This window comes from Sorex fumeus, unplaced genomic scaffold, assembly GCF_029834395.1.
Source record: "Sorex fumeus unplaced genomic scaffold, SorFum_2.1 ptg000072l, whole genome shotgun sequence".
Lineage (NCBI taxonomy): Eukaryota > Metazoa > Chordata > Mammalia > Eulipotyphla > Soricidae > Sorex > Sorex fumeus.
In genome coordinates this window covers 51,345,221-51,365,269 of record NW_026606129.1, presented here as the reverse complement: position 1 = coordinate 51,365,269, position 20,049 = coordinate 51,345,221, and the positions used below count along the sequence as shown (strand labels likewise).

Genomic DNA, 20,049 nt, shown 5'->3' with positions numbered 1-20,049 from the left:
AGCTTTTGTAGCTCATTAAGGGAGCTAATGGAACCAATTTTGCAGCTATGGATTAGTGGGCATCGCGCCAGATCAAAGCTCACTTCATTAAGGTCTGACCAGATCCTGTCCTTCATCTCATGCTGTCCATTTACCTCTCCCTCCTCAGAGGCGATGCTCCAGGGAGATCTGACACCACTCACACATAGCCGCCCCCACCATGCCCAGGCCCCAGCTATATGTTCAGAACTGCTGGCATGAGGTCCAAGGTAGTGTCCCCCTCTGGTGCTAGGCCAGAGCTGTGCTGGCCTCAGGACTGAATCCCAGATGCTACATCAAACATGCTCCCTCAGGAAGAAGTAACACATTCTTCTCCTGTGGAGAAACTGACTCTGAGAGGCTAAGTGACTTGCCAAAAGTCCCTGGGCTGGCTCAGAGACAAGTCTGAATCCAGATCAACTGACTTCTAGACTCTGGGGGCCATGAGGACAGCTGCATAGCCTCTCATCTGTACAGTTGTGGGGTTTGGTGTAGCATTCCTCATGGCAAAGTGGGAAGGCCCAGTCAAGCCTCCAGAATCTGTAGCTAGAGCGACAGTACAGAGGGTAGGGTGCCTGCCTTGCACACATCCCACCTGGGTTCATTCTCCAGCTCCCCATATAGTCCCCCAAGTGATCCCTGAGCTCAGAACCAGGAATAAGCCCTGAGCACCACTGGGTGTGACCCAAAATATAAATAAATAAATAAATAAATAAATAATAAAATAAAATAAATAAAAGGTCTCCCGGAATCTGGCACGACACTGTAAGTCCAGGCCAAGATCTACCACTGGGGGGTTATTGCAACAACGGAGCCTGCTCACTGAGTTCCTGCTGTGCATCAGGCAAATTATACCAATTAGCTACTGCCTTCCAACAGCCACCATTTTCAGATAAAGGGATGGCAGCTTAGAGAGGACTTATGGCTTCTCCAGGTCACATGGTTCACATGTGGGCCCACACCAAGCCGAGGAGTCCTTTGGGAACCAAGATCCAGCCCTCAGGTCCAGGAGGGCGCCTAAGCCACACAATTCTTCCTGACTCCTGCAAATGTCTGCCTGGGGGTCAGACTCCTGCCAGAGGCACTCTGGCCTCAAGGATTTGGGGGTTTGTGGGTGAGTTACTTCTCACTGGGGTGCTTGATAAGGACATAGAGCTCTAGGGAAGTGGTCTTGGTGCTTCTTCCCAACATTCTTTTCAGAGCAGGCAAGCTGGGGGAGTCCAGCTCTCCAAAGAGAATTCAGGAACAAGAATAACCCCAAACAGCTGCTTCCCTTCTGAGCTGATCCAGGACACCTGCTTCCCTGGTATTGGTGGAGTAAGGCACAGCAGGTAGGTTGGGAGCCTCACTAACCACTTTTCGTCAGAACCCTAGGAGGAGATTGAGCAGCTGTGCTCCCAGCCCACTGTCATCCTGGGAAGGCCTGCAGACAAGGGGGGCCAGAACACATTTTGAAACTGATATCTCAGGGACATAAGATTCCTTCAATCTTCTTCCACCAGTCCCAGACAACCTGGGATTGGAGGCAAAAATATCAGGTCTGGGAGCGAGGGTAGGGGATACAGGGTAGGGATAAAGAGAACCTTCCAGAAAGAAACCAAGGTGCATTCCCAGGCAGTGAAGGAGAGGGACAACCTGCCAATGAATATAGCCAGGGCTGGGTTGGGAGTAGGATGTCCTGGCCTTGGTACATGTATAGATCCAGCAGTGGCCACAGGACTTTGGGTCACACAGACCAAGATGCCAACGCAGAGGCCAGCCCTAGTCCCCACCCACCTGTGGCTTTGGGCAGGCCCTTCAACCTCTCTGAGTTTTATTGGCACATTCTGGGAATGCAGAAAATGTCCCTAGGGGGCCATGAGGATGGAATGAAAACAAAGAACTCAGATCAAACCTGTGCCAAATGCATCCTGAGTCTACTGAGAGGTTACTGAATTATCCATGAAAATGACCTTCAAGGTTTACTTAGGGATGCTTGGCTTCAAGATTCTCCTGAGTCTGGCCCTTAAGTGACTTTCCTGTTCTAAAACTTGGGTAAGTACAGAGGCAGCCTTGGGACCCCACAAATGCTACTCCACCTGGCCCAGCAGGTCACAGGATACGGTCTCAGGTCCTGAGAGAGGCAGGGTCAGACTGGGCTTTATAAATACCAATCAAGAATCTGTGGGATCCTATTTTCCTATGAAAGGCTTTGAGCCTCCAGGGTAGGGAGAAAGTACTGAACTCAAGTTCAAGGAAGGGACACTGGAGAGGGAAGCAGAGCTAAAAGAGACCCAGGGACCAGGAGAATAAACCAGCTCTCAGCTCTGGTGCACTGCAGGAGACATATCCCTGTTGCCCACAGTGGCCCAACTTCCGCAGGGAGCAGATAGTTTCATAAGCTCTAATCCTCCATACATCCTGCTGAACAATGCTCCCTACTGTAAAGTGTTTGTAAGGCCCTACAGATCCTGACCTTCCTGAGCCCCAGACTCTCCTCCGTGCGATGGGCCTGCATTCTCCTCCCTAAGGGCAGGCATGTGTGGAACCATAAGCACTTCTTTACCAGTGGGAAGCAAGGCCCTGAGAGCACTAACTCTCCCTTAAGCCAGAGACCAAAAAGAACAAAAGAACAACTAGTGTTGGAATGTATGGGGGATAGGGAGGGAAGAAGAGACCCTCACTCATTGCTTGTGGGACAGTCGATTGGTCTAGCCTTTTGGGAAGACTATACAGACATTCCTCAAAACACTAGAGATTGAGCTTCTGAAGGACCCAGTAATTCAATTTCTGAGAATTTACCCCAAAAACATGATACAGAGAAGACATTTACTTTCCTACGTTCATTGCAGCACTATTCACAATAGCCAAAATCTGGAAATAATCCAAGTGTCCAAGAGCAGATAACTGGATAAAGAAGCTATGGTACATTTATTCAGTAGAATACTACTCAGCTCTAAGAAAAGATGAAGTCATGCAATTTGCATACATGGATGGGTCTGAGAGTACCATGCTGAGTAAAGTTAATCAGAGGGAAAGGGACAGACACAGAATGATATCACTCATATGCAGAATATAAAGAGACACAGTAGGAGAATAACTGATGCCCAAAGGCAATAGAAACGAAGAGCAGGAGAACAGGTTCTTAGTAGGAAGTTTGCCATTAAGGTGGTGTGAGGGTGGGGGGGCGTGGTTTAGGTCATTTTTGTAGTGATGGTAACACTACAAAAATGTTAGAGAGAAGTAGTCACTTAGGACAAGAATTGGATAAAAGGAGGTAAAGTGATACGTATGATGCCCTATCAGCAATACTATTATAAACCACAAAAAGAAAAAAAAGAAAAAAAGAACCTGCCATAGAGCCTGGCTGGGGGAGGCAAGAAGGAAACACAGGACATTAGTGGAGGGAAGTGGAACTGGCGAGAGGATTGGTGTTAGAACATTTCAAGCCTAAGACTCAATCATGAATAACTTTGTAACTCTGATTCATGGTGATTCCATTTTAAAATTGTAATTTTTAAAAGGTACATAAGTGAGTGGGGCCAGAGCCCAACACTCTTCCCACATGTAGCCCTCATGCAGAGGCCAGGGTAAGGCTACACACGTGCCCTGTGTGCCCCTGAGTGCCTCTCAGAGCGTTCAGCTTCTGTTATTCCCCTTTAACTTCTTAGAGTGGAAAATAGGGCTTTTTCTGTCAAAATTAGCTACATAATTGGAGAAACATTCCCTGGTTGTGTTTCTTCTATGACAGTGTAAAAATAGGACATTTTCATCATATGATTGGAAGATTTTAGCAAATACAAGCGTTTTATTCTAATCTCGGAAAGATCTTCTTTCAGTGGCTCCTCCTCCTGAGGAGACCACACCTCAGCCTCAGAGTCTGTGTCCAGCTCACCTACTATGCCCCAGTGACACCCACACAGGTAGCACAGAGTCACGGGAGGCTAGGGACACCTTTCTTAAGCAAAGGGTGCGCAGGCCAGAAGAGCCGTGGCCGGGCTCATGAGTGTTGTGGAACGCCCCTATGGCAGCTCTGTGGAGAGGCGTCCCACACTTCCAGCTCCCAGAATGGCAGCCAGTCTATCACTCCCTGGAGGAGACATCACAAAGAAGACAAAGGAGTAAGACATGGAGCTTGTGGGGCAGAGGGACCCCCATAAACCATCGTCAGAGGCAGGGTACAGAGAGCTCAGGGAATCCTGACACTATGCCCTCATCCCACAGAGCCATTCTTCCCAAAGCCACCATTTCCACATCTCTCCACTTCCCATGGCTCCGTCCCCATCCTGCAACTTCCCTTGCGGGCAGCCATCACTTTGCTCAGGCCTCTCCCTGGAGAGGCGGGACACCAGTTCTGGGCTCCCTTGTCCCCTGGCCCCCTCACACTCCAAGGCCCCAACACTTAGCCAGCATCTGGGGAACTTTCCTAGTCTCTGATCCTGCCCTAGAGCCAGAGCCATAAGGAAGGGGAGACTGGAGAGAGGAAGGTCTTATCCTTTGGGAGAAGAAACTGGCAGTCTGGCAGCACTGAGGGGCATCTCTGCCATGGGGATGGGCTGTGGTGACTCATCTTCCTCCAGTAAAGGCACAGCCTGGTACAGACTCCACCCAACTCAAACGCTCAGCCAGGAAATGGAACACAGAACCGAGGGGACTTCAGAGCTGAGTCCAAATCCCTGGGCACTGGTCCAGCAGAACACAGACCCCAGTGGGCTGTTCCCCTGGTAACACAGTTTGCTCTCTGGCTTAGTAGAGCCACCATGGGCCACCCTCTAGCCAGTCTCCAGGTAACCGGCTTCCAAGAGTAGAGTAGCCCCAGCAAGAAGCCAGATGGGCCTGCTCCCCAGCACCATCCGCAGTTACAGCCCACCCAGAGTCTTCACAGCCACCAAGGGACCCCTTGGCTGGCAGAGCAAATACCTCAGATAACCAGGAAGCAGACTGGGACCTGGGGAAGGAGAGAGACTGAGCCTGTTAGAGTGTGAGTGATGGCTGCAGGACCGGCCTAGGCATGTCCCTGCCCTGTGGCCCTGAGACAGAACCTCTGCCTTCATGACACACAGGTGATGACAGGCCACTCTCAGATCATGCTGCTTTGTGCTCGGCATGGAGAAAGCACTCAGGGAGTGAGTGGGTGTTCTTATCCCCACCCTACCCCCACCCTGGCAGAGAGTGTAGAGGGTAGCCTTCGTTCGGCCTTTCTGTCACATTCAAGAGAAGGGGGCAGGAAGGAGGGTGTTGGGACATCCTCAAAACAAGCTATGAATCCCTCATGGAGCCCAAGCCCTTAGGAAGGGGGTGGCGGGTATGGAAGGCCAAGTCCTGGGCCCTCATGTACCTGAAAATAGCCTCTAAACTGCACTGAGGCACAGGTGTGGTAAAGGGGTGCAGGATAGAATTGACTACTCAGCTAGTGGGGGGTCAGTGCAGAGTCAGTTCTGCCTGGGTCAGATGGAGGCAGGTACTCAGGCTGGCCCAGAGGTCCCTTGCTCAAGTCAGACTCCAGCCTCTTCTCTCCCCACCATAGCCAGGGCACCCCTGGGAGTCCTGATGCTCCTAGTCCCTCACTGTTTCCCCAGAAAAAGCCTTAGAACACTGAGCCATAAAAGGAGAACAGACTGCACAGGCGACAGTCACACACCACAGGGGATTCCTCAGGTTACAGCTTGGCCCAAATGCTCCTGACACCACTGCTCTCACTGCCAAGGCTGCCTGTAGCAAGCGGGGACACAGTGAGTGACATGGTTATGACCAGACACCTGCTCAGGTCCCATCTCTTCCGTGTCCCATTCCCACCTTAGCCGGGGCCTGGGGGTAATTTCAGGGTGATAAGGTGAATCCTGAGCACCTAGCCAGCCCCGAATATCCTCCACCTGGTCTCAGCCTGCCAGGCTGCAAAGAGGGGACATAGCCATCCCTAAAACCCATGAGACAGGCAGAGAGCGCCAAAGCTGCAGAGGAGAGACTGAATGACACCATGAGAAACAATGGCAGGAAAGAAGAAATGAGGACAGGAAGCAGAAGAGACAGAGAGAAAGTACTTCAAAGTGAAGACAGCCAGAGGGCTCCCCTGTCAACAGAAAAAAAGGCATCTCTAATAGCCAAAGTCTATCCAAATCAATACTTGGGAAGTCTCTGGCCTGTTCAGTGGTAAAAAGGCTCCTTGTTCCCCCCAGACAGAGCCTACATACTCTACTCTAGGCATAACCACCACGGTTCTCACACCACAGAATTATAATCACAATTACACAGGCCTAATCCACTCAGTTCCAAAAGAGAAGGAAGGTGGGCAAGAGCTCAGGCCCCAAACATGCCCCAAAGAAGGGGCGGAAGCTCCATTCCTTTCCCAAATACAGAAAAAGCCCAAGTATCGGTCCTCATCACTGTCACTGTCACTGTCCTCCCGTTGTTCATTGATTTGCTTGAGCAGGCCCAGTAACGTCTCCATTGTGAGACTTGTTGTTACTGTGTTTGGCATATCAAATACGTCACAGGTAGCTTGTCAGGCTTTGCCATGCAGGCTAGATACTCTCGGTAGCTTGCCAGGCTCTCCAAGAGGGACGGAGGGATCGAACTCAGGTCAGCCATGTTGGCCGCTTGCAAGGCAAATGCCCTACCGCTGTGCTATCACTCCAACCATATAGATCAATATTGTGCCATGGGGGCAAAGAGGGCATCTAGACCACCCCAAAATGAGAACTCCAACCTTGGAGGTTGTCTGCTGACTGTGCTGTCTCAAAGCACAAACAAGGGGACAGCTATGACCACCGAGGCTGGATCCTGCTCCTTGTCACATGTTCAAATACAGGGTTCAACTGCAACCCCAACACAATGCTTTGGTGAAAGATCTGGAAAATGCCTTCTGTTTGAGACCACTCAGGAGAAAAGTGGCAGGAAGAAGCTCTGAGCACTGCTCCTTTTGAATCTCAGGCTGTCTCTCCTATGGGGCCACATCAGATCTCCAAAAGGTGGCAGTAAGGGCAGCAGAATGATGTTCCCCTGAGAATACCTGGAAGCCCTGGAAGCAACCGAGCTGCTGTGCAGGAAGGACTCTGGCCCACTCTTGCTTTTAGGGCATGAGTGCGCTGGGAACATCCCCTCACTTAGGGATGGCATAATCTTCAGCCCTTTCTGGCTAACCATCACCTCCCAACACACAGCAGTCAGTCACCAGACCAAGGGAGGCCGGAGCGCTGCAGAGCCAGATGTCCCACGTGTGGCTCTTCACACGCACCGCCCCTGGTGACGTCCTGGGATGTCAGTGAGAATGTCATATTCCAAGCAGGAAAAGAGCAAAGTTTTTCATAAAACAGCAGCCCCCAAGTGCAAACCTCAGCAGAGACACACCAGACCTCCCTGAACAATCTGAACAATGACTGCCTGGGGAAACCAGATGTCCTCAGCACCCCAAGCAACAGTGCTTCACCTGGGGTCGAGTGATGTTATGAAAGAAAGCTCTGGAGGAAAAAGGGAGTAACTTTTACCTCTAGTGCAAGAGGGTACCAAAGCCAGAGAGAAGCCTCTGATGGGGTGACACATGAACCTCAGCTGTGGCCAAGTGGAGAGGGGGAATCATGGCCCACCTTTTCTCCTTGTCCTTCAAGTTCCTACACAACATTTGTGTAGAACTCTTCCTCCTCAGAGCTCTTCTTTCCTTCTGGGGTCCCCCAGGTTTGTCCCCTAGCCCGAAGCCTGGCCAGTAGGTCCACCGAGGTCACCTTCTAGGACATTGGACTGAAGTGAGGGAATGAGCTCACAGCTGGTGCTGAGCTCTCCAAACCTCACCTGGGCCGCCTGTCCAGCACACATACTTGGACTGGGTTAAAGCTGCAGTCTTTTAGGAAGACTCCATGGCTCTGAGCCCAGATACAACTTCCTCTCACCATGCTGACCTCCTGCTTGTGGCACTCCAGACACTGCAGGAAGGACTAGATGGACCCCAGATTATAAGGCTTACTACGGTACACACAGCCTTTCTAGGTGGCCCGCTGTTATCAGGATCCTTGAATGCTGGCCTCAGAAACCACCACCTGTCCACTCTCAGGCACAGAGTCCCAGAAAATGAGAGGAGCTGGGGGGAGAAGGCATGGGGGCAACTGCCAGCAGGTTCATTGGGGGCTGAGCTGGGTGAGCATCCTTCTGAAGCCCAAATCTCAAAGACCCTCTCATGTCCCATAGACTTTGCCTTCCTGGGGATTTACTGGTTTCCCTTTAAAGGGGAATGCCCACCCCTGGCTGTGGAATATAATGCAGGAGCACCTGAGCTCCCCAGATTCTTTCCTTTGAGGAGGAAAGAATAGGGGTACTAGACATAAGTTGGGGCACTGTGAAACCACTACTGGGGACTCCTTTTCAGGGGGCCATGAGTCCCTCCACATTTTCTGCTGTGTTAACTCAAAACCAGGTGGCCCTGTGAAGGCTGATCTGACCGGTCTGGAGACAAGTGAGGGGTGGTAGCTGCCAAACGAGAAAGTACTTGGTCTGCTGGCAGCCCCACCCGAGCCTGAAATCCAGCTCAGCGACGGCAGCACCCGCTCTAACAGGTCAGCCCCACCCATGGAGCCAGGCAGAGAGCTCTGCGGCATGTGTACCCAAACCAACCACTCCACTTTCTTTGTTTAATAATGGAAGAAGGGGCACTGAGGATCCCACAGGCCTCTTAGCTACCCCAGAAACTAGTGGGGGAAGGGTCCCAGCTCCAGAGTGCAGAGAGCAGGGACAGGAAGACTCCATCGGCCTGCCAATGTCTCCACAAGGCCTTATATGGCACTTGCTTATCTTAGTACCATGGTGGTGTCTGCCTGCCAGGAAGCTAAGGACCACAAGCAGGCTGGGTAGAAAGTCATAAGGGACTGGGACTCTGGGACTCTGGCCTCAGTTACAATCCCCATCCCACATGACAATCAAGTCACTTGACTCTGACCCCTAATTCTGGGTTCAACTATGAGATAAGGAGAAGGAGCTGGGTCTCAGATGAGGTTTTGGGAACAGATCTGCAGGGCTGTACCCAGTAAGAAATGAAGCTGAGGGGTGCCAATTAACCAGTTAGGCCTGGGAGGGGACAGCTCCCTGCCTCCTGTACTTGGCAGGCTGTTCTCTAGTTCCTGCCAAGGGCACAGCAGCAAGTGCTTACAGTGGAGAATGGAAGGATTCTATTCACTGTGGAAGCTGGCTTAGGGAGGGAGCTGCTGACTGAGTGAGGCCATGCCAGTGGTCAGTAGCTGAGGGAAAGGGGAAGAGGCCCAGTTCCTTTGGAAAGAGAGAACTGCTCCTTTAGGGCTTTCATCAAATAGTGATAGCTACGGAACAGCAACCACAGTTCTTCCTGCTCTATGAGTGTCTGCTGCATTCCAGGCTTCATGCTTAGCATTCTCTAACTGGGGAAACAGAACTGAGAGGATGGGCAAGAAAAGTGGCCAGGACACTAGACTTGGACCACCGAGCAAAGCAGAAATGACCTGAACAAGTCTAGGCTATCAGGATAAGAAGGCCTGGGAACCTGGAGATACAGAACTCAGGCCTCCACATAGGCTGACCTTGGGCAGGTCAGGAGAGAGCAGACAAAGGCCAAGATCAACTCATGAACTGGTAGAGCTACCTGAACACAGCCCCACCTTGTGTCAAGGCCCCCAGGTCCTGTGCCTCCTGGAAAGGGTCCAGAGGCTGGAAGCAGAAATATGCTGCCTTCCTCCTCATGGTGAAAGCCACCACCACCATCACCACCATGGTGAAAGAAGATTGGGCTCCTCCCATCTTGGAAGATGGTGAGGACCTGCCAGGCTAGGTTCGTATTTCCGGGCATGGTTATTTGGAGGCAGGACACACACACACGCGCGTGCGCACACACACACACACACACACACACACACAGAGGGTCAGGGAGTGGGGTTATTAGACTCTGTGTCCTTAGAGGGCTAATTTAGGGCAGGTTCTGAAGGTCCCAAGCAAGTAGTGCTCGCCACACTCACCTAAAAGCTGAGTGGGGCACCAAGGGGGATCTGTTCTAGGATTGCCCCACTTTCCAGTTGGCACTGAAGGTCTAGATTCAGAGGATGCACTCTGGGAAGTTGATACAATCACTTGTCAGACACAGAACCTACAGAGAAGACCTAGGCATGGCCCTTCTAGAAGTTAGTGCCACCAGTTCTGAACTCTGGCCTCCCACTCCCTTCTGCCTCACTCATGGCAACTAGAGCAAAAGCTGGTGGCAGCTTAGCCCTGGTCACAGGGCACAAGTCTTGTTTTTACGAAGAAATCCTCTGGGAGCTAGAGGAAGAGCTCAACAGGTGAGAGCACTTACTTTGCATGTAGAAGGTCCAGATTTGCCACGATATGGTCCCCCAAACACTGTCAACACAGAGCCAGGAGCAACCCCTGAACACCACAGGAAGTGCTTTCCAAACCCCTCTCACCCACCCCCCTACACACAGAGACTTCTTGGCTTCAGTTGCCCCCAGGTTCAAGCACAGGAGAAGAGGTCACTCAGAGGAGGCTTAAGAGGGTCAAGAGTCTCACTTGTATCCTTTTAGCCCTGTTCTCCCTAAGAAGATAAATGACTCAGGAAATTCCATTTTTTATGGATCCCCTAACTCCACTCCACTATAGTGTTAGAAGATAGAAAAGTTGAATCTGAGAACCAGCCTCACCAGCCGAGCCTGAACCTCCTCCAGACCCAACCTCATGATTCCCTCCAAGACCACCTGAGGACATGACCTCCCTCCCATCAGTCCACATACCTCTGGGAAAGATACAGGCCCTGCTAATAGTCTACAGATATTGGGTCCTTCTCCCAGTGTGGACCATCTTCTTCTTATCACTCTACATGTATCATTCATTCTTACCAAGTACACATCAAGCCTCTTTCCTCCCTGAACAGAGATAAACCTGGTTTCAACGTTCTGATTTCAAAGAGCTGGCAAATGCAGACAGGAAATTAGACTCATATCTATAAAACTCTACATAAAGGGTCATAATTGTAATATCTGTAAAATGGGAAGATCTTTTGCTCTACAATAACTTTCAAAAGTCATTCTCCTTGCTTTGTCCATCCAGATTGCCACTGATAAAAGTTGCAGTTAAGTTCCCAGTGATGAGAGATTCAAGGGACTGTGGGCATGGGACCTGGTTTGAACCCAGAATGATGTGACTCCAGGCAGAACTACACGGCTAGATCAGCCACCCTCAAAATTTCCTGATTCCAGTGAATCAGGGAAGGACCCCCTGGATCAGCCAGGCTCCAGGTATCCTGTGGTGTGACCCAGCTAGATGATGGGCCTGTCCTCTGCCCAGGAACAAGGGTGGATCATGCTTGAAACAGGGCCTGTCCCGTTCAACAAGGGGTCAGTGACTCAGAAGGACCCATTAGCAGTCTCCTGTGCCAGCCATGATGGGTACCAGCCTTGCCCCCCAATCAGCCTCGCGATTCCTGCCCAGGGAGGCAAGAGCCCAAAGAGCCACAAGAGGAAGCAGCCTCAACCTTTCTACTCCCAAAGTCTCAGTGGGATTCAGCCTGGGCCAGAAAGAACTCCAGCCCAGACCTTTTAGAAGAGCTTCTTACCGAAGAGTCAGCCAAGCTGAGTAAGCCACTCCCACCTTGGGCCTAAACATTCGTCCCAGCCAGAACCTCAGTTGGGAATTACTCCTCTCCTGCTTCCGTGTAGGGCTGGCGGTCCCCATACCGACCCCGCCCCCTTGCTCCCTGGGACACTCAGAATTTGACTAGGCTAAGCCTCAGTTTCTCCCCTCGTAAAGTAGAGAGGACCAGAAACCTGCCTTTAGAAGGAACTCGTGGGTGGAACTTGGTGTTCAGAGTAAGCAGCTGAGCAGTACACAAGGTCCAAAGACAATGCCATCACCCACAGACCTTTACTGTGGGGCCCTCTGCTCACCCACGTGGCAAAGATGGTCACTGACCTTCAGGGCACACTTCTGCCCAGTGCGCAGGTGGAAACACTCCAGCACCTTGCCATTCACACCCAGACCCAGCACTTGTTTGGACAACTGGTAATCATCCGTCACTGCGTACTTCTTGGGCTCACACCGCCCACCGTAGGATGGAGCACCGGTAGGGCCAGGTCCGCAGGGTGCACCTGCCCGGGGCGCGGGGACCCCCTGTTCCTCAGCGGTCTCCACCTCCATGGGCCCCGCGGGGCTCTCAGAAGCGCCCCCAGCCTGGCGCGTCCAGGGCCACCTGGGGGAGAGGGAAAGAAAGTCAGCTCAGCTCAGGCTTCTCCAACACACCCAGCCTAAGAGCGGACTGGTTCTCCGGTCCGCATCAGTGCCTGGACAGGGCACGCAGGGGGAACTGCTGGAGAGAACCCGCCGGTCGCAGAGGGCCACGGCGGTCGCGGACCGAGCACCAGAGAGTCCGGTCGGGACACCTGTCAGAAGTGAAGAGTCCAGGAGCCTGGGAGCGGGAGGCGGAAGGGTCCCAGGAGCGCGTACCTGGCGGCGGTGCACCTGGAGTCTCTGGCGGGGTCAGCGAGAGGCAGGGGCGGCGCTCGCGGAAGTCCTGGGCCGCTAAGCGCCCTGAGCCGAGAGTTGCACCGCCTGGGACCCACGTGACCGCCCCCCCCCCCCGCCCCCGCGCGCGTCGGGGACTCGGGCAGGGCTGGGTCAGCCTTAAAGGGCCAGGCGGGACCCAGAAGCCGGGACAGCCTTAGAGGCGGAGCTTCCGGAGGCCCAGACCCGGGCCCACGCTCAGCTGAGTCTCGAGTGGGCAGTGTGAGCGCAGGAGTTTATTACAAGCGATCAAAGAACTGACAGAATGGGAAGTCTTGTTTCTCTTGGAGCCACAGGTGTCTTCTCTGTGCCCTGCCTGGTAACCCTCCAGCATCACTTGTCTGACTTCAGACCTTCTTAGGGGTGACCCACCGCCAGAGTACCTAAGTCTCAGTTTTTGCCAACATGCCCAAAGTGGCATCTCATGATTCATGTTTCTCGACCCCGGAGCATCTGAGCATCTTTCTCCTTCTACATCTCCTGCTTATATACTTAAGGATTCCCCCAGTCTCTGCCCCCCAACACATACACACACACACACACACACACACACACACACACACACACACACCCTTCGTACACAGCATCCTTACACACCAGAAACCCTAAGTACCCATCTGGTCATATCCATCAACTTTTCCTCTTAACATTTGGGCAGTTGTTCTCCTACCCTAGAGAGAGATGCTCTCTATTAGCTTTGCGGTTTTGCCTCCCACACTGTCTCTAGTCTACGCCCTCCATAGACTTTGAGCCAGTTTTCCATCACGGGCTGTTAAAGAACTTATTTAACAAATGTGGAAAATGAGAGTCTGTGAAGAAACAATTTGTCGAGAGCTTCAGGACGGTATTACTGTCTCCATGGAAAAATCTGTGCTACTCCTGCAATCCCCCACCTCCACCCCCAACCCTAGACTGCAGGCTACAGAAATGGAACTGAAAAGATGTAAATTGTGTGGGGAAGTTCCTTGCGGGCCTCTGTCGCCATCTAGAGACTACACTCAGGACTGCAGGCACTGCAGCCTACATGCCACCGTGTTTCAATTTTTTTCTCCTAGTTTCTCCGGTGGGGTCTAGGAATGTCTCGCCCTCTCCCACGACCCAACAAGCACAGGGATATTCGGGATATATGGACAGGCTCTTGCAGCAGTTTCTGTAAAGTGGAAACTTTCTGTATTAGTGCACCGTATCTCCTTGAGATGACCTTCAAACTAGCATCATTCAAAGAGGCCCTAATGAGAGCCGCAGCTGACTGTACTGAACCCTTCTCTCAAACTAAACTCTTGAAGGGCATCCTGTGACCTCACTGGACTGGAGGATAGAGGGCCACTCCCATCCTGTGTCCCACATATACACACAAGCCCTTAGAGGTCAAGCAAGTCACGGAAGATCTTCCTGTCATGAACAAGTCCCCACCTCAGTCCCTGAAGAATGACTCTAGGGATCATCTCTCACATTCAAGCATTGCCTCCTCTCATGTACTTCCCTGATCCTCTTCAAATCCACGGAGAGAAATATGCTTTCACATACATTCACATACAAACACAATATTTATTTATATGCAAAGATACATGTGTGCATTCCCATGTACAACACATACCTCTTTATATACATCTGGACCTAAAACCTCTGTCTTAGCCCCATCTGAAATCTGATCCAAGATCTCATCACTGGGGCCAGGGCAATAGTACAGCGGGTACAGCATTTACCTTGCATGCGGCCAACCCAGGTTGATCCTCGGCATCCCATATGGTTCCTCGAACACCGCCAGGAGTGATTCCTGAGTGCAGAGGTAGGAATAACCCCTGAGCATCACCAGTGTGACCCAAAAAGTAAAAAAAAAAGATCTCATCACCTTGGAGAAAGCCTGTATCTGGAAACTTCTACTGCTTGGGCAAAGGAGAAGCCACTGGCTTAGACCAGGTAAATGAAGCTAAACCTCTTTCTGGACTGATAGGCTCACACTCAAAAGCAGAAGACCAGACCACAGATGATGCAGGCTAGCTTCTCACCACAACCAAAGTATGCTGTGGTTTCTAAAGATACTTCATTTTCTAAAATAGACTTAGATTACAACAATTCTATTATATTTACATGCTCCCCTGAGCACCATCAGGATGACCCCTGAGCATAGAATCGGGAGTATCCTCCAAACACTTCTGGGTGCGGCCCCCAAACCCTCAAGCAATTTTTTAAATTAAAAAATTTAAATTGTATCTTTGAACTGAACCCTTTTATTACAAATTTTAGTTATAAGGGTTAGAGAGATAATATAGGGGGTAAAGCATTTGCATTGCATGCAGCTGACCCAGTTAGATCCCTGTACCACATGGTGATCATTCAACCTCTAACAGGGGAGTTCTTCTGGGGACTATATCATAGAGATCATCCTCAGTGGCTTTGGAATAACTTATAATGTCAAAGAGGTCCAGTGAGTACCTGGGGCTTGCTGAATCCTCCCTTGAGCATGCACTCGCAAGCACGTGTGCACACACATACACACACACACACACACGTATAAGCCACACTTGTGTGAACTGTCCTTTGGGGAGAGGAGAGCCTGTTCTTGGTAACAATATAGGAACCAAATGAGTGGTTGAGAAAAACCATGATTTAGAGTCTTCTAACTTTTCTAGGTGGATGATGGCAGAGGGGCCCCTTGTTCAATCTGGGGGAGAGATTAATCTAAAAGGAAGAATCTGGAAACTTGCCTCTGGGTGGCAGTGTGGGCCACAAGTCAGATTTAGGGTTACCGTGGAGCAGCCTGGTCAGGAGTGATGATAACGAGATGGCCTGGAGGATCCAAAGCCTAGAGCAGGCAGGCATGGGGGGTGGGGGGAAGAAGCAGTGTTCTCTCTTCAACACATTTCTCTGTTTCTTCCCCCTCACATTTCTCTAAGCAAACTTCTTTAAATGAAAAATTATTTTGCTTCATTAAATGGCTGGAGAGATAGCACAGCAGGTAGGGTGTTTGCCTTGCACACAGCCGACTCGGGTTTGATTCCTCCATCCCTCTCAGAGAGCCCGGCAAGCTACTGAGAGTATCCCATCGCACGGAAGAGCCTGGCAAGCTCCCCGTGGCATATTCAAAATGCCAAAACCAGTAACAACAAGTCTCACAATGGAGATGTTACTGGTGCCTGCTCAAGGAAATCGATGAACAATGGGACGACAGTGCTACAGTGCTTCATCAAAAAAAAAAAAAAGCACACTACTGTACCCACAAGGCAGGTGAGGTGCATAGGCTCTCAGATTCACAAAGCCTGGAGGCTCAGAACCTTGAGAGAGTTAAGTTTACACACAGAATGTCACACTTTCTAGGGAAAGCTGGCAGTGTTGACACTGCCTGTACTGAGAGTGGGAAGCTTCACTACTTCCCAGAAGAATCTGGATAATTCTTAGCAGTTGTGCAGTTGTCATGTTAGCTCTAGCTGTGAGGGTTAAGTGATGTGAGTGGGGTTTTGGGGAGCCAGACAGATAGTAACCTCAGTGGAGATGCTACCGTCCTGCTTAATCTACCTCAGTCTCCCCAGGAAAGTGCCTGAGAGTTGAGGAATGGTAAATCTACCCTAAGTGCCTGGGCATGGACACTAGGGTCCCTCCTGCCCCACAAGGTAGTGGTCAAACTGCATCTGAGGTCCACTTGATCTATGCAAGATGGAAACCGGTCCCCGCCACCTGAGTTTTGGGGGAGCTGCTGCCTCAGGCAGGAGGAAGGGAATGCTCTTTGCAGGAGAGGAAAGTCAGTCCTGACTTTTCACCCAGGTTTCTTAAGTTTGTCACCTACTCTCAAAAGAAACTCACTAGAAGGGCTTCAAGATAGCACAGGAGGTAAGGCACTTGTGGACTCTGGCTCCATCCCTGGCTCAGCATATGGTCCCCTAAGCACCAAGAGAAGTAATCCCTGAGCATGGTCATATATAACCCAATCCCCTCCAAAAAGCAAATTTCCAGAGAAGACAATAGTGAATTAAAGTAGCTCTATTTATGAGTGAGAAAAGAGGAACTCTCAGAAAGTAAAAGAAGGAAGTTACACATTCCAAATAGAAAGATTGGCAATCCTGAAAGTCGGTGGGCCCCCACGAGTGGTTTATGTGAGGCCGAGAGGAGAGATGATCACTTTTCCCAGATCCACCTCTGCCACCCAGGGATCAGCTAGGAAGACTAGGACTCATGATGAAACAAGGAATTGCTCTTTGCAAGAAAGGAGAGTCAGTCGTAGGCCTTACTAAAAATTTATAGGCCCTTGTCTTCCTCACAGACAGGAATTTCAGGAGTAGATGAGTAGTGAAGTAAAAACAGATTTTATTTGGCAGTTTTTAGGAAGGGGAAGGAAGGAGAGAAAGTGAGAGAGTAACGTGCTCAAGGAAGAAGATGGTTTTTTCCAAAGGTGGAGAGAGCCTAAACACACATCTCAAAATGGGAGATGCAGGAGACATGATACATGTGCTTAGGCACCACATGTGCTTGGCCATGTGGGTATAAGCAGCACATGGACTCGGGCAGCATATGCACACTCTTCCTTCGTTCAAAGTGGCTTTTATAGAGTTTCTCTAACTCACCCCCACGTGGGATTTTTAGTTAGGTAAGAGATTATTGCTAGGGTTGTTGCTAAGGGAGGATGCCTTGGTATGGAGTTTCTCTGGCAGAGGTGGAGGTCATTCGGTGTCATAAATCTCCTTCGGGTCCTTAATTGCAGTCTCCATCTCTGCTGAAGTTTGTGTCTCCGTGGGGTCCAGCTTCCAAAAGATCTGCCACTGGTGCCAGGAAGATCTTATCAGGCCTAGGCCTTAATTTTTACAGCTTCAGTGTTATTGGACTTATTACTTCTCAAAAATTCCATTGCCATGGGCCTTCTCTTATCCATCCCTGGCACAGTATATGGTCCTCTAAGCACCAATAGGAGTAACCCCTGAGCATGGTCAGATGTAATCCAATCCCTGCCAGAAAACCAAATTTCCAGAGAAGACAATAGTAAATTAGTTTTATTTATGTTTGAGAAGAGAAAAGAGGAACTCTCAGAAAGTAAAAAAAGGAAGTTACACATTCCAAATTCAAATACTGGCAATCCCAGAATGGGAATGCCCTGACTTGCTTTTGCAAAGGTGAATTTTATAGGGTTTTTCAGAACTGTCTCTGCTTTTAGGACTTTTTATAATGATAAAATTTGTCAGAATGGTGTCAAAAGGAAGAACTTTGAATTTTTAGAGCCTTTCATAGTTTTTTTTTAAATTTAAAGTGTTTTGGAGAGATCAAACTGGGTTAGCCTGGTGCAAGGCAAGTGCCCTACCCACTCTCCAGCCTCCCTTTTTTTCATATTCTTTTTTTTTCCTTTTTGGGTCACACCTGGCAATACACAGGGGTTACCTCCTGGCTTTGCAGTCAGAAATTACTCCTGGCGGTGCTCAGGGGCCCATATGGGATGCTGGGAATCGAACCCGGGTCGGCCGCGTGCAAGGCAAACACCCTACTGTACTATCACTCCAGCCCCCTTTTCATATTCTTAAGCCGGATTTTTGTTCCTGCTGATGTTTCTCCTCCCACAGGGGATCCAGCCATCTCTGGTCAGGTGCTAACGTTCTTCAGTGAATTATTGGACCTTAATTCCTGCCGCTCCAGAGGAGTACAATCTTCCTGCTTGCTTCACAGTCCTTTAAGCTGGCAACAAAGTTAACTTCTTTAGAGCAGATCTTGGCTTTGTTACTTCCTGAAACCATTGCCAGGGGCCCTCTATCTGCCTGCCTGCCTTTTTCAGTAAGCTGTCCCACTCAGGCTAGAGAGATTAATTATACAAAGGATAAGTATAGGGCACTTGCCTTGCATGCAACCAACCTAGGTTCGATCCCTAGCACCAGAGGTGGTCCCCCAAGCCCTGCCAGGAGTGATCCCTGAGTCAGAACCAGAAGTAAGGCCTGATAACTAGTGGGTGTAGATCCATCTCTATGCCTGTTTCCTTACCTGTATAAAGGGAACAACATGTGATAGGTAAACAGTGAAATAGGGCTAGAAATTCCTGAATGACTAACACACAGCAAAGTAATCACAGAGGAAAGCGGTAGTCTTGGATTGCTTAGGATTTGTTTCACAGAGACCAATATCCAAATTCTACCTCTGTTGTATGGCAGCTGTGAAGCTCCTTTACCTTCAGAGTAGCGAGGCCCCTCTGGTGAGAGAGCACCAGACAGAAGGATCCCATGCTAGGTTCTCTAGGTGCCTATCAGTGGATCATGAGGTCACACCTGTTCCCGCCCCCTCCCCCAACCCCCATCTCAAGAAACCAGGTTTACTCAGATGGAAAAGGGCTATAGTAAAGCTGGACTTCCCTTCAGGAAATTTATAGAGAAGTGAGTCTCTGAAGTCACTTCTCATATTAACCTTTTTTTTTCAGTGTTTTGCTTTGGGATCTTTTATTTTGTCCCAGGCCGGGCAAACTCAGCCCTGTGTGCTCTGTGTAAAATCTGGATACTATCATCCAGGACTGTATTATACCCTGGGAAGAAGGTGGGAGGTGGACTCTAGCACTTCTCTAATTCTCCCATGACCTCCACATCTGCCCCAAAGGTTTGGACAAATATGTACAGCCCCTGTGGTCTTTCAAGATGCTGCTACCTGGTGATCAGAAAGGTAGCTCAATGGACTGAGCACATGCTCTGCATGAGGGAGGCCTGGTAAGCACTATCAGGATTATTCTAGAACAAAGAGCCAGGAATGGCCCCCTGTCACAAGGCGTATCCCAACAAACAATTTAAAAATGCTCCGGATGAGAAAGGGTTAAAAAGCATAGGGAAAGGAGTTTGAGTTTTGACTCAGTTGAAATCAAACTCTGGCCCTGCTATTCCCTAGCAAGGTATTTTGTTGTCTAGGATTTAGTCCTCTTGTCTGCATAAAGAGAGCAATAACTGTTTCATGCAGACAGGAGCAGGTATCCCTGTTTTTATCATCTGTGCCCCTCTACTTTGTGTATTTTGTCCCTCTGTCTTTGGGGTATGTGGAGTTCCAATTGTTTCTCCTGCATTTTTTGAAACTCTGCCAACTCATATGTGGACCTTTTTGTGGCGTCAGCAGAGGGCTGGCCATCCCTCCCAGCCCGTCCGAGTAGGTCATCATTTCTCTAACTGACCAGTCAGCGAGGGGGCTCTCACTGGTGTACAAAGAGGAGATGTGCTTCCCCCCAACTACCCCCCCCCCAACTCTTTCAGAAAAAGAAAAAAAAAACCCTTTTCTGCGGATTCTTTTGACTGGTGACCGACCACAAGCTTAACTCCCGAAAACCTGATGGGATCCACACCCCATCCCCGCCCCAAACCATCTCCAACCACTCAACCCACAGGAGTCCGAGGTTTAAGTGCGGACCACAGGAGGGCGCTTGCACCTCGGAGAGAACGCTTAGAGCAATGGCTTGCTGGAGGATAGGATAGGATCCTGCTCACGCTCTGCCACCACGCCACACAAACACTGGGGGAACCTATCCCCATAAAAGCTGAGTACCGGAAGGAAGTCTGGCTTCTGGTAGGCAGAGCCCTTAGTCCCTCCCTGACCTTCTCCAACCAGCTG

The 20,049-nt window shown here is 50.3% G+C and overlaps 1 protein-coding gene across 1 annotated transcript in view; it reads right to left on the bottom strand.

Annotated features, from left to right (window-relative positions):
* MAPKAPK3 (MAPK activated protein kinase 3) overlaps positions 1–12,554 on the bottom strand; it is a 29,579-nt gene extending 17,025 nt beyond the window's left edge. The window contains exons 1-2 of the mRNA XM_056129351.1: positions 12,442–12,554; positions 11,911–12,187 (exon numbers count right to left, since the gene is read on the bottom strand). Of these exons, the coding sequence (XP_055985326.1) occupies positions 11,911–12,135 (225 nt within the window). The 5' untranslated portion in view covers positions 12,136–12,187; positions 12,442–12,554. The remainder of the gene's footprint in view (positions 1–11,910; positions 12,188–12,441) is intronic.
* Positions 12,555–20,049: the final 7,495 nt, after the last annotated feature.